The sequence below is a fragment of the Papaver somniferum genome, chromosome 2 (assembly GCF_003573695.1).
Source record: "Papaver somniferum cultivar HN1 chromosome 2, ASM357369v1, whole genome shotgun sequence".
In the NCBI taxonomy this organism is placed as follows: Eukaryota; Viridiplantae; Streptophyta; class Magnoliopsida; order Ranunculales; family Papaveraceae; genus Papaver; species Papaver somniferum.
Window position 1 is genome coordinate 84,200,758 of NC_039359.1, and position 13,670 is coordinate 84,214,427.

The 13,670-nt window shown below is 38.7% G+C and overlaps 2 protein-coding genes across 2 annotated transcripts; both read right to left on the minus strand.

Moving 5' to 3' along the window:
* Positions 1-2,810: 2,810 nt before the first annotated feature.
* On the minus strand, positions 2,811-4,103 carry LOC113351525 (E3 ubiquitin-protein ligase WAV3-like). Its single transcript, XM_026595491.1, has one exon. It carries the CDS (start codon positions 4,101-4,103, stop codon positions 2,811-2,813), a length of 1,293 nt encoding a protein of 430 aa, XP_026451276.1.
* A 3,876-nt stretch (positions 4,104-7,979) lies between these two features.
* LOC113348249 (E3 ubiquitin-protein ligase WAV3-like) lies at positions 7,980-11,312 on the minus strand. Its single transcript, XM_026591954.1, has 2 exons — positions 11,126-11,312; positions 7,980-10,633 (listed from the first exon to the last, which is right to left on the minus strand). The coding sequence occupies exons 1-2, from the start codon at positions 11,129-11,131 to the stop codon at positions 8,255-8,257; spliced, it is 2,385 nt and encodes a 794-aa protein (XP_026447739.1). The 5' UTR covers positions 11,132-11,312; the 3' UTR covers positions 7,980-8,254.
* Between the last annotated feature and the right edge of the window lie 2,358 nt (positions 11,313-13,670).

Below are 13,670 nucleotides of genomic sequence, written 5' to 3' on the forward strand. Positions count from 1 at the left end.
GTAGTGTTGAACTCTGTCTAGTTCCTAATCAAGACTGATGAAGAAAAATGGTTGGGTACATTGTCCTCCCAAGCCCAAGCCCACCTCCACTCAAAACTCAAAAGACAATTTCCTTGTTCCCTTGCCAAAAAAGGATCAGCTGGCCATCTGCTGATCTGTGAGCAAAATTGAAACCCATAGGAAATGCCATGCCCTAAGTAAGTGATGACTGATTTACTAAATCCCAGATGATGCAGATTTTTCTCGCTGCCATTTCCTTTAAAAACAATTTGGACTGCAGTTCATTTGGTCAAGGAAAGTCAAGTGGTCAACACTGCTTTTAGCAAAGCTTCCTCTACACACTTCCCTTGGTCTGTGAGACTGTGCCCTGTACCTTCACTTGCAGGCAGCACGTCTGTGGCAGTTTGACCCATCAATCCTAGACATTCAACATCACATCACCTCCCCATAGTCTAGAGTCTAGACTCTAATCGTGTGTGGTTCACTCTTACCCACGTAAGTAAAAAAAAATCTTTAGAACTAGATTTTACTGCCGGGTAATTATAGCTGTCTGTAACTTCTCAGAAGGCATTTAATCAGTCAAATCCTTAAAAGACCATTATAAAAACTTAACTGCAAACCCCTAGACTCCATTTTCACATCCCCACAACCATCACTCCTACCTCTACCGCCATGGATTCTGTAATGGATGATAATTTCTTCAACACAGAAGAATCAGAAACCATAAGCAAACCACCACCACCTCTTAAGAAGACGCGGAAACCCCGTGTAAGTCTCATTGGAAAAGTACTAAACAACCCTAGAGACAAAAACAATGAAGTTGAAGAAGCCATGGAAGAAGCTATTAGAGACATAAGAAAAGCTTGGAGAGGTTATATCCCTTCCAAAGACTACTCCATAAGAGAGCTTCAAGATGGTTTTTTACGTTTCAGTTTCAAAGATTCATTAGATAAGCAATGGGTCATGGATGAAAGACCATGAGTATTAGGTTATCAGGGTTATCTTCTTGTGTTAGAGGAATGGTCTCGTCCTTATGTTCCATTATCATTGGACATATTTCATACGTGTCCATTTTGGATTCAAGCTCATGGTGTTCCTGTTGAGTTGGTGTCTAGAGAAATGGGTTTTGATATTGGGGAAGTATTTGGTGCTGGAGAAGCTTTGCAAGTTGAAGTGGAAGAGAATGAAATCAAAAATGAAAATGAAAGATCTGTTCTTTTGAGAATCAAGGTTAATGTTAATGTGAAGAAAAGGGTGATTAGTGGGTGTTGGTTATCTCTTCCTAAAATTGATGCTGCTGCTGATGATGATAAGGTGTTGTGGGTGTCTTTTGTTTATGAGGAATTGCCTTATATGTGCTTCTCTTGTGGTATTATTGGTCATACTGCATTTGGTTGTTGGAATGATAGACTACCTGCAAGTATGAATAGTAAGTTGGATCATGGCAATGTCATTGTTGAGTATAATGGTGGTGAGAATGAAAAGCCAGTGGTTAGTGAAGGGAATGTTTTGATTGATATGAGAGAAGTGGGTTATGGGTTATGGATGCAAGATCAATCTCAGTTGAAAGAAGGTGAGGCATACCCAGATTTTGATGACTGTGGACCTAATTTTAAAGATAGGAGGAAAAGAGAAGGGAAAATTGTCTTGGCTAGAAATGGGACTAAAGCTTGTGGCTATCAAGTAAATGTTGAGAATGTCATTAGTGTTGTTCTCCAGCCAAAGCCTGAGATTTGATGCTGCTAGATCAAATTGGGTGTGTTTAGTTCAGGATGCTTTTTTTGTTGTGATGTAATTAGGGGAGACTTTGAAGGATTTTGAGTGCTAAGCCATGAGTTTGATATGTATTGCTATATAATGTGGTTAATGTAGTACTGTTGAATGCTTTTTATGAATCATGTTTATCATTTTTGCAACATTTGGTGAAACCATGATTCCATCCTTTAATCTTTAGTGCATTTCTTGATTGACTCTTGCTGTCTCTTGGTCTGATTCAATCTCTGTTGTTTCTATCAACTTTGATGGTTTAACAGACCATGGTTTTTTTTTATTTTTACTAGTGTTCTATGCTCCAGTGTACACTGTTCAAATCATAGCAACTCACTGGAATTCTTGCACTAGTTTTTTATGCTTCATTACTGTTTCAGGCTTTCGAGTTTGGATCGACTGCATTATATCATTGGCCAGTACCAGTGATTGGTATTGTCTTGGAATTTATTCATAGCTGGAGGAGTAAAAATGCTTGCTGGAGAGGTCGAATCGTTGACAGGTGCAGATTCTAAAAGAGTTGTGCAGATACATTTTGAATTTGTGCCCAAGACTAGAAATCACTGGAAGGCTGCTGCATCAGCTACAGTAGACACCACCAAGTCACACGTTCATAATAGAGGAATGTTTTCAAGACCAAAATTGCTCTGTCCATCAGTACCCATTGCGAAATTGTAGGTAAGCTGTCTGATCCCCAGCATTTTATTAATGGGCAGCTCTCATATCTTTAAGAAATTAGTTAACAGAAGACAAATACACAGTATTTCAGCTTCTATTCAAAATATATAATGTAGTTCACCACCATTGTGCTTTAAGCTGCACATAGATATGCATTTTACTGACAGAGGAGGAAAAAACATCACAAATTTTAGTCATGGACAAGAAGAAGAAAAATAAAGCAGAAAACGGTTATACCCATAAAACAGCACTCCACAAAACAGGAATCACACTAAAGTAACCAACCAGAGAAGTAAAAACCAATGAAACCTCCACTATTAAAGTACGTAACACTACTACTACTAATACTACTACTACTACTACCACTAGATGCCATTGGAAGCCTTATTACCATCATCTGCAGTGCCTCCACCTCCGCCACCATTAGATGTCATTGGAAGTGTACTCAAAAGTGAAGTGGAGGAGCTGGAGACTGTACCTAAGTTATGTGCAAGTGGGTTTGGAACAAATGCACGAGATTGTTGAACCATTTTACTCATCGAAGCTGTCTGGTAAATGCTCTCAGTAGAATCTCCTCGAGCTGTAGCCTTTTGACTCTCCTGTGAACATATTTCTGAAAGTAGATATCCCCTTCCTGTTGATTCATATATTTCCTGGCTTTCCATCCTTGATCGCACCTCTTGAAGCTCAAAATCTAAATGAACAGATAATTTGTCACCTGCATGTGCAGAGGCAGTATCTGATAACTGCATCCTACAACCATCAATTATAGACCATGCGGTGGGGAGATCACCTCTCCCAGCAGCAGCACGCGAATTACTCATTGCCTCAGCGGCCTGCAACCGCTTCTTCTGCCTATCAACCTCAATTGAAACAACCATATCTTCTTCATTAACCATTTCGGGTCTCTGAAGTTTCACTTCTATAGCTTCAGTGGTAACAGATTCTATAATAAAAGGATCTTTGTAAACACACCACACACTAACCAACTTCATCTGATCATCAAAATTCCCACCTGCTACAACTGGAATGTTGACCAGCACGAGAAAATCTCTCGCTTCATCTGCATACAAATTCCCAATGGCGGCAGATCCTGTTTGGTTATCTCCTGTCAAACAAGTGGAATAACTACCTGCTTTTAAATGACTAATAGAAACATAAGGGTCAAGCGATTGGATGTGTACTTGCAAGTCTTGCACAACTACACTCAGGAGACCACCAATACATTGAGCAAATGCATCTTGTATTAATCCCTCAGCTTCAATAAAAGAAAGGGTTCCCTTGGAACCCTCTGCGATCGAGTGCAACATGATGGGGTCATGGTCTGCGCCAAATGCAAATGTATGAACTGGAATTCCTAACCTTGAAATTTCTTTAAGGTTGATAGTCTTTGTGTTAGAATCCTGCCCGTCGGATAGCAGCATGATGCTACGGACATGATTTTTGTGTTTTCGATCTTCAATAACCTTTGTTCCCTTCTTGAGTCCTTCTACAGTGTTTGTCACACCATCAGCAACCAAAGAACTCACAGCTTGTAGTGCACATTGTTTACCATAATCAGTCATGAGGAGTAGGGGGAAGAGGCGGCGGGAAATCGATGAGAAGCTAACAACAGATAATCTATCAGAAGGGCCAAGGTTCTGTATTACAAACCCCATGGCTCTCTATAACAACTGAATTTTTGTACCAGTCATGCTACCACTTGTATCAAGAACCGTTATGAGGTCAATCGGTGCACGACAAGTTATATCACTATTATCAGTAACACTAGATTTGAGATTGACAAGTATATGGAAATTTTCTTGTGAAACTGACTGCGGAACAGCTGAGAATTCAGTATGTGTTTTGATATCTATGGACCTGATACTAGAAATGTTGGATTGGACATCTATGGGATCATCATCATGGAAGATAAGTGGCTCAGAAGATGGGAAATGTGATGTAATGAACGGATTAAAATTTGTTGGTGAAGGAATGTATGGCCATACTGTGGCTTGTGTCAGTCCACTCAAAGGATCAGCAGATATGTTATCCGAGGAAGAGTTGGGTTGGAAGTTTAGAGGATCATCGTCATTGAAGACAAGTGGCTCAGGAGATCGGAAATCTATGACATTTATGGGATCATCATCATTCAAGACAAGTGACTCGGAAGATAGGAAATCCATGAAATCTATGGGATCATCATCATTGAAGTCAAGTGGCTCAAAAAATGGGATTTCCATGAGACCTATGTGATCATCATCAATAACATTTGTTTGTGAAGGATTCCATGGCCATAATGTGGCTTGAGTATCCTCCCATTCAGCAGATATAATCTGTGAGTCACCGGTTGGATCAAAACCAAAACCTATTGGTGGAGGAATAGGTGGCGGTAATGGAGCTGGTGCAGGGCCAATGATAGGAATATCTTTCCACTTAGTATCACAAGTTGGGCATATCTGGTTTTCAAGAGTGCAAAAGAAAATAACAGTTGATTGAAATTCAAAGAGTTTGAGAAGTTATATACTCAACGCCATAATAATGTAGTCTGAAACAACCCAATCAGAGAATGATCAGTGAAATGAAGAGTAAACAAAGTCTTTGTTCTTCTGTGTTTTCAAGAGTGCAAAAGAAGTGTGTAGAGGAAGCTTTGCTGCAAACGAGGTTGACCACTTGACTTCCATTGACCAAATGAATTGCACCACCCAAATTGTTTTTTTATAATTTTACTAGTGCAGAACTCAAAAGAAAAATGGCAAATATTAAGGGTGTACAGGAACCGAGCCGGACCGACGGACCGTGCCGGAATCGGTGGAACCGTACCTGATTTTGGACTGAACCGAGGAACGGGGTACAGGTACCGGTCCAAAAAATAGGAACCGGGGTCTGGGGATACAGGTACACGGTCCACTACAAGTACCGTGCCGTACCGGACCGAAAGTACCGAATATTAAGAGCCGTTAGATTTAGGGGATCATAGATTAGTAATAGCCGTTAGATTAGAGGGGGTATATAAACCAACATAACAAAGCTAGGGTTTCTCTTATCAGTTTCCTTTCTTTTTTTTTTTTGTCCGTCTCCTCTCTCTGTGAAGGAGAAGAAGTGAAGAACCCCATTACTAAATCCATCTTCTTTGTTTCAAATATTCAATCATCTCTTAATTTCTCACTCTTAGAAATCAGGTTCGTCATTTCTTTTGATTAGTTTCATCTTTTTTGTTTAATTTGTTTTTAATTTTTTTATGCCTGTGATTGACGAATTTTTTTCTGTTGTATCATTGTATTAAGATTCAAGACTTCAACTCCACGATCTTCATTACACCACCTCTCGATTTTGATTTTTGACTACTGGGTTCAGTAAATCTCGATTTGGTAAGATGCAATCTAGATTTGTAGTTTCCAGATCTAATGAAATGAAAAAAAATTAGTTGATGTTATTTTTGTCTATCCTGAAAGTTTCTATTGATCTGATGACATGAATGAATTACCAGTGTTATCATTTTAAAACCCTAAAGCCCTATTTTGCCTTTATTATGAATCATTTCTTCTCACTGGATAATTCAATCTCCTTTCAGAAAATTTCTTAATTGAATTTGTGTTTTCTGAAATGCTAGTATCATTTTGATTACATATGTATCTGATGTTATAGATTGAATTTGTTGCTGGTTTTAATAGGCTGTTCTGTTTAGCAATACCGATGTGCATGTGCTGCTCCTTCACTGAAAAAAATCGTTGAGATCCGGTCTTACAAGGTAAGGATCTCTTCTTTATGCCAATTGTTTTGCTGATTTGGTTCAAGTTAAAAATCTTGGTAACATCTAGTTTCAACAGACAATGGGTACCAATTAGATTTTGGATTTATGGATTCAGCTTGGTGTCTTGAATGCATGTTGTTTGTGTTCTTTAGATTTTTTTCCAGCAATGATTCATGTTTGAATTGTGTATATATTGTTTGTCAGTGACCAATCATTCATGGATGCATCAAGTCCAGCTAGGGATCGGAACATAATATGGCGTCATTTCACTAGGAGAAATGTTGCAGAAGCCACTTGCAATTACTGTGGAAGGATATATAGGGCTCACAACTGCATAAATGGAACAACAACATTGTGGAAGCACTTTAAGAGATGCCCCCACAGAGATCGCATAATTAATGCTTAGCACTAGGCTTAGAGCCTTAGACTTAGTTTTATCCAGGGACAAGCCAAAGCAGTGTAAGTAAACCAGGGGCATGGCCAAATCGTATGAAAGAGTTGATGTCAAGGAGTAAGAGGTTCAAGAGTAGCCCAAATGATGACATGGGAAAAATAGAGTTGGATAGATATTTCATTGACAAGTATGAAGAAGGTGAAGGAGAAGATGATGATGAGGAGTTTGACTTATTGGGTTGGTGGAAGACCAACAATACAAAGTATAAGATACTTGGACATATGACTAAGGACATATTAGCCATTCCTGTGTCTTCTGTTGCCTCTGAGTCTGCTTTTAGCACAGGAAAGCGAGTCTTAAGTCCTTGTAGAAGCTTTTTATCTACAAGGACAGTTGAGGCATTGCTTTGCACACAAAGCTGTCTAAGGAAGCCAATACAACTTGATCTTATATCTGATTACATACCAGATGATGATGTTGAACTTGAAGAAGGTAACATACAATTGTACAAACATATACATTGCTGATATACATATTACATTATTACTTGTGTTTGGAAGTAATAGATATAGACTAATAGTTACTAACTGCGATTATTTGTTTTTGCAGCGTTACTTGGTCCTATCAACACTGATGCCACCACAAGTGCTGCTGACATGGATTAGAAGATCAAGATTCAAGACTACTGCAGTACTAGATGCACTGCTAGTTGTTCTTTTTCCAGATTTTCTCATTTTCAAGACTTAGTATGTGTGTCTGTGGCTACTGCCTACTGCTACTTGTTCTTTTTTCGGATTTTCAAGACTTTAGTATGTGTGTTTGCCAGTTTGTGTGCTACTGCCTACTGCTACTTCTTTTTTCAGATTTTCAAGACTTTGTTTGTTTGATTTGCTAGTAATATTGCTACTTATTAGTTGGTGCTTTGTTTTTTGATTGAGATATTACTTAATATATTGAAAAACAGGTACTTATGTTGTGAGAGAAAAAGACATATTTATGTCTGGAAAAGTACCGACTGGTACCGGAACCGTACCTGGTACCGGACGTGTACCGAATGGTACCGGAACCGAGGTACAAGATACAGATACCGGTCCAAAATTTTGGAATCGAGACTATGAAGGTACAGATACTCGGTCTCTTCAAGAACCGAGCCGAACCGTACCGTGTGCATCCTTAGCAAATATAGAGTTGGAACATTCAGAAAAACAAAAGAATAGGTCTACACAGGCTGACGATTAAATACCATAAAAAACTATATTAAACATTCCTATGAGAACTGAGTCAACTTTTTATTCATGAGCAGCTCTCACATCTTTAGGAAATCAAAGCAACAACAAAAAAAAACGCAGTATTTCAGCTGCACATAGATATGGATTTTACTGATTCACTGCTCAGAGGGTCCAAAGAGGCATGAACGCAGTTTGCAAAAGAAAACAAATCAAATTGTCACAAATTTTATTACTTAATATTCGTGGACAAGAAGAACAAAAAAAGCAAGAAACTGTTGTACCCCAAAATAGCACTCCACAAAAATAAAGCAACCATCAAGAGAAGTAAAACCAATGAAATCGCCACTGTATGTCAACTGATTTCATTCCATACAAACTGGTGAACCACGGTGCATAACAATACTACTGCTGCCACTCGGTCAACTTCAATGAACTGCTGGTTGTGGGCTGCGACTAAAGCAATTCTTTCGCCTTTTCCATCCAAGCATCAAAAACATCAACCTCAAATAGAACAAAATGCACCTCTTTGAACTTTCCGTCCGATTCCATTACAGTAGATATTGCAATCTTAGCAGCTTCGTCATAGGGATAACCATGAATACCACAAGATATGGCAGGAAAAGCGATATACTCTATCCTGTTCTCTTTTGCGAGCTTTAAGCAGTTTCTGTATGCATTTCTTAGAGTAACTTCCGGGTGATTGTCAACAGCATAAATAGGACCAACAGTGTGAATAACATGCGAAACAGGCAACTTAAATGCTGGAGTAATTCTCGCTTCTCCTTTTGGGCAGCGAATTTCAGGACAAACCTCTGCAATGGTATAACACGCTGCTCGTAGTTCGGGTCCTGCAGCTCTATGTATAGCTCCATCAACTCCCCCGCCTCCAAGCATCCGTTCATTAGCTGCATTTACAATGGCATCAGAAGTACCATTGAAACGCCACTTTGTGATATCACCTCTTTGAATTTTTAGACTACTTGATGAAGAAATTTTGAAAGCCTTAGTACCATCATCGGCAGTGCCTCCACTGTTAGACGCCATTGAAAGTTTGCTGAAAAGTGAAATGGGGGTGCTGGGGATTGTAGGTGAGTTATTTACAAGTGATTTTGGAACAGATGCACGCGATCGTTGAACCATTTTACTCATGGAAGCTGTCTGGTAAGTACTCTCAGTAGAACCTCCTCGAGTTGTAGCCTTTTGCCTCGAATGTGAACTCATTCCTGAAAGTAGATATCCCCTTCCTGTTGATTCATATGTTTTCTTGCTTTTCATCCTCGATCGTACCTCTTGAAGCTCTAAATCTAAATCAACAGAAAATTTGTCACCAGCATGCACAGAGGCAGTTTCTGATATCTGCATCCTACAACCATCAATTATAGACCATGCGGCGGGCAGATCACCTCTCTCAGCAGCCACACGCGAATTACTCATGGCCTCAGCGGCCTGCAACCGATTCTTTTGCCTAACAACCTCTATAGAAACAACCATATCTTCATCAACCATTTCGGGTCTCTGAAGTTTCACTTCTATAGCTTCAGTAGTAACAGATTCTTTTGTCAAAGGATCTTTGTATCCACAACGTACACTAACCAACTTCATCTGATTGCTGGAATTCCCATTAGGTACAACTGGAATGTTGACCAGCACGAGAAAATCCCTCTCCTCATCCGCATACAAATCCCCGATGTCTACAGATCCTGTTCGGTTATCACCTTTCAAATGAGTGGAATAACTCCCTGCTTTTAGTTGACTAAGACGAAGACAAGGGTCAAGCGACTGGATGTGTACTTGCAAGTCTTGTACAACTACACTCAGGAGACCACCAATACATTGAGCAAATGCATCTTGTATTAATCCCTCGGCTTCAATAAAAGAAAACGTTCCCTTGGAACCCTCCGCAATCGAGTGCAACATGACAGGATCATGGTCTGCACCAAATCCAAATGTATGAACTGGAATTTGCAACCTCGAAATTTCTTTAACGTTGATCTCCTTCGTGTACGAGTCCTGCCCATCGGATAATAGCATGATACTATAAACAGGATTTTTGTGTCCTCGGTCTTCAATAACCTTTGTGCCCTTCTTGAGTCCTTCTACAATGTTTGTCCCACCACCAGCAACCAAAGAATTAACAGCTTGTAGTGCATATTGTTTACCAGAATCAGTCATGAGGAGGAGGGGGAAGAGGCGACGGGCATCAGATGAAAAGCTAATAACAGACAATCTGTCAGAAGGGCCAAGGTTCTCTATCACAAACCCCATGGCTCGCTTTAGCAATTTAATTTTTGTACCTGTCATGCTACCACTAATATCAAGAACCGTGACGAGGTCAATTGGTGCACGACAAGTTACATCACTAATAACTTGATCTATATCAGTGACATTAGATTTGAGATTGACGAGTATATGGAAGTTTTCTTTCGAAACAGACCGCGGAACAGCTGGGAATTCTGTGTGTGTTTTGATATCTACGGATCTGATAACAGTAATGTTATTAGATGAAAAGTTGGATTGGGAATTTAAGGGATCATCGTCATCGAAGACAAATGGCTCAGAAGATGGAATTTGTGATGTAATGACCCGATTATAGAATGTTCGTGAAGGAATATGTGGCCGTAATGGGGCTGGTGTGAGTCCACCAGTTGAATTTGAAGCAGTACCAATGACAGGAATATCCTTCCATTGAGCATCACAAGTTGGGCAAATCTGGTTCCCAAGCTTCACATATGAAGTGATGCAATTGAAATGAAAGGGATGTGAGCACTCGGCAGAGAATATGGCATTACCATCTCCAAATATCAAGGCACCATTGCATAAAGTACAAATCCTCTGTCAAATAAAAGATAAGAACACCCATTAGAAGAAACTTATATGAAGAACAAATAACTAAGCAAAACAATTGGTAAATCTTGCAAGCAATGCTGACAGAGCACAGCACATCCACACTACGCACATGTGCAGTTATAAACTTGGAGATTCTAGGCCTTTATAGTCAACTGATTTAAAGAAATGACAAAAGAGAAATGAGAACCAACAGATTTTTCAACAATGAACAAATTTACACTTTTTAAACAGATATGCAGTAGAGCTAATAAACTGATAATCTAGCAAAGTCAAGAGAGTTTCATAAATCATTAAATCACATGTAGTCATATATTGATTGCAATCTAAACATATAGGAATGAAAAATTGAACGAACAAAATGAAAAAGATGGTAAGTCAACGCCAAATGAGCCAATTTGAGATGAATCAATCAATGTTAAAGTGAAAAGTCAATGAGGACAGTTGAAACTAAAAGAGATTTTCAGAAGTTATACTCACCACCATGAATGTATCGTCTGAAACAACCCAACCAGAGAATGATCAATCAGTGAAATGAAATAAACAACAATGTCTTGTATCTGGTTTACAATGAGATCACCACCAACACCAATTAGCACTTCTGCAAACAAACTTGTATAGAATGAAAAATACCAAGTCTTTCTTTTGATCTTCTGAGTTTTAAACAGTGCAATGAATTGGTCTTAAATAAGATGTCAAGTGATGGAATTTTGTTAACTTAAGTCTTAAGATAACTTCACTTGTCTTTTTTTTAATTAAAAATGATTCTATATGATAACAACCAACCGTGTTGAAAAGTCACAACAGCCTTAGTTAACAAAACGGAGTGCTTTATATATCAAACTATGGACTTTGAGATTAAATTAACAGAAAAGCAATATAGGTAGTACTTCAGTTCCTATTCAGAGTATATAATGACCATACCGGAGGATTCATCCACCAATGCACTTAAGCTGCCCATAGATATGTAATTTACTGATCCACAAAAGAGGAATGGCAGATAACAAAAAAAAAACAGTTTGTATGGCTCTTCAAATCACTTAAACAGTTGGATACTTTCTCAGGTGACAACAAGAGCTGCAACTCCTTCCTCTGCAGTAGCTCCCTTGTTCTCCTTAAAGTTTCAAAGTTCTGGAACTGGAAATCTACCGCCTGGGTTATATTCATTGAGCTCCAGAAGTGCATGAATAACTGCGGAATATGATTCCGCACCCTGTTCGTTCTTCAAACCTTTCAACAATTCATCCTCCTCATTGATCAATTCCTGCAGCAAAGAAACATACACATAAATGATCCCTAAGTTAACACTCCCGCTATCTGTTCGCAGTCGAATGATTGCATTAACAGATTAATTACACCAATTTCAGGAGTCAATTAGGAAGTCAATTGCAAGAGAATGAGATATTACCTGGTGTTTGCCATTAACAAGAGAAATTTAAAAATGATGCCAATGTGCATCTCCGAGCATTGCATCCCAAAAGCCACAAAGCTAGGAAAACTGACTGGTTAATGCATTGGGGAAAAAACGGTTCAGTCCAAAACCGCACAAAAAAGAACAGATTACTCCACTCCGATCCAACTAGGAACAGATTAGTCCAAAAAATGTATAAAGACGCTGTTATCCTTCGCACGCTTTTAGTAAAGCACACGTGCAGTGAATGGATACGGTTTTGTAACTGACACCATAAACGTAGTTGTGACACGTAGCTTGAAAAAAAAAACTGAATTAAAAACTGAATTAAACGGCGTAACGGACAAATCATTTATTCCTTCTTTTTCTTTTGAAGACTGGATAGCAGAAGAAAAAAATCAAAACTACTCATACCTCAACATTTTGAACTCTAGAAAATTTTCAATTCACAAAAACTTTCAATCAAAAACTCTAACATCTTACTAATCAAAACAACTAGATGGTTGAACAATCAGTAACATCATGTTGAAAGGAAAAAAAGTAGTTTCAAAGAAAAATGCACCACCAACAGTGGAAGATTCAACATCAACTGAAGAAGAAATTCCATCAGTTGCGGTAGAAGAAATTCAAAAATCAACATCACCAAGAACAAGATCAAAGTCAGCATTAAAATATTCAACACCAATTTCATCCCCAACTCCATCAGTTGCTGCAAAAGAGATTCGGAAATCAACAGGACCAAAAACGAGATTGAAGAGATCATTAGAAGATTCAACATCAATTTCAGTACCAGAAACTTCAAAAACATCACCAGCTAAGAAGAAATCAAAGCCTTCAAATCCTCCAAAGCCTCCAAAGTATTCAAAGCCTTCAACATCTGTTATATCAAAGAAAGGTAACAATTCAAGTCTAGATCTGTCTATTTTTGAGCAATTTTTATTCAATTTCTTGTACATGTGTATAGATCTGTACACCGCCATGTTGTTGCAGTGATTCATGTCTAGTTCTATCTTGTTTTTGAGCAATTTTTGTGGGAATTGTTGTTGGTGTGTATAGATCTGTACACCGCCATGTTGTTGCAGTGATTCATTTCCAGTTCTATCTGTTTTTTTAGCAATTTTTATTGGAATTGTTGCTGGTGTGTACATACTAGTACACCACAATGCTGTTGCAGTGATTCATGTCATGTTCTGTCTGTTTTAAAGATGTTTCTGTAGCAGTGTACCGGTTTGTACACCAGCATGCTATTTCAAATTCATATGGCCTAATGTGTGTGTTGTGCCGTCACTTGTGTTTACCGGTGTACACACCTTTGCACCAGCATGCTATTTCACCTTCATATGGCATGTTGTGTGTGTTGTCAACCTGTTGTGCCGTTACTTGTGTTTACTGGTGTACATATCTTTGCACCAACATGATATTTCATCTTCATATGGACTAATGCGTATGTTCTCAACATATTATCCCATCGTTTTTGGTGCTGGTGTACACATCTTTGCACCAGCATGCTATTTCACCTTTATTTTGCCTGTTGTGTGTGCTTTAAAGCTTTTTTTGATAGATTTTTGTATGGTTGTAAAGATTTGTACACGCACATTGATTTATGGCATGTTG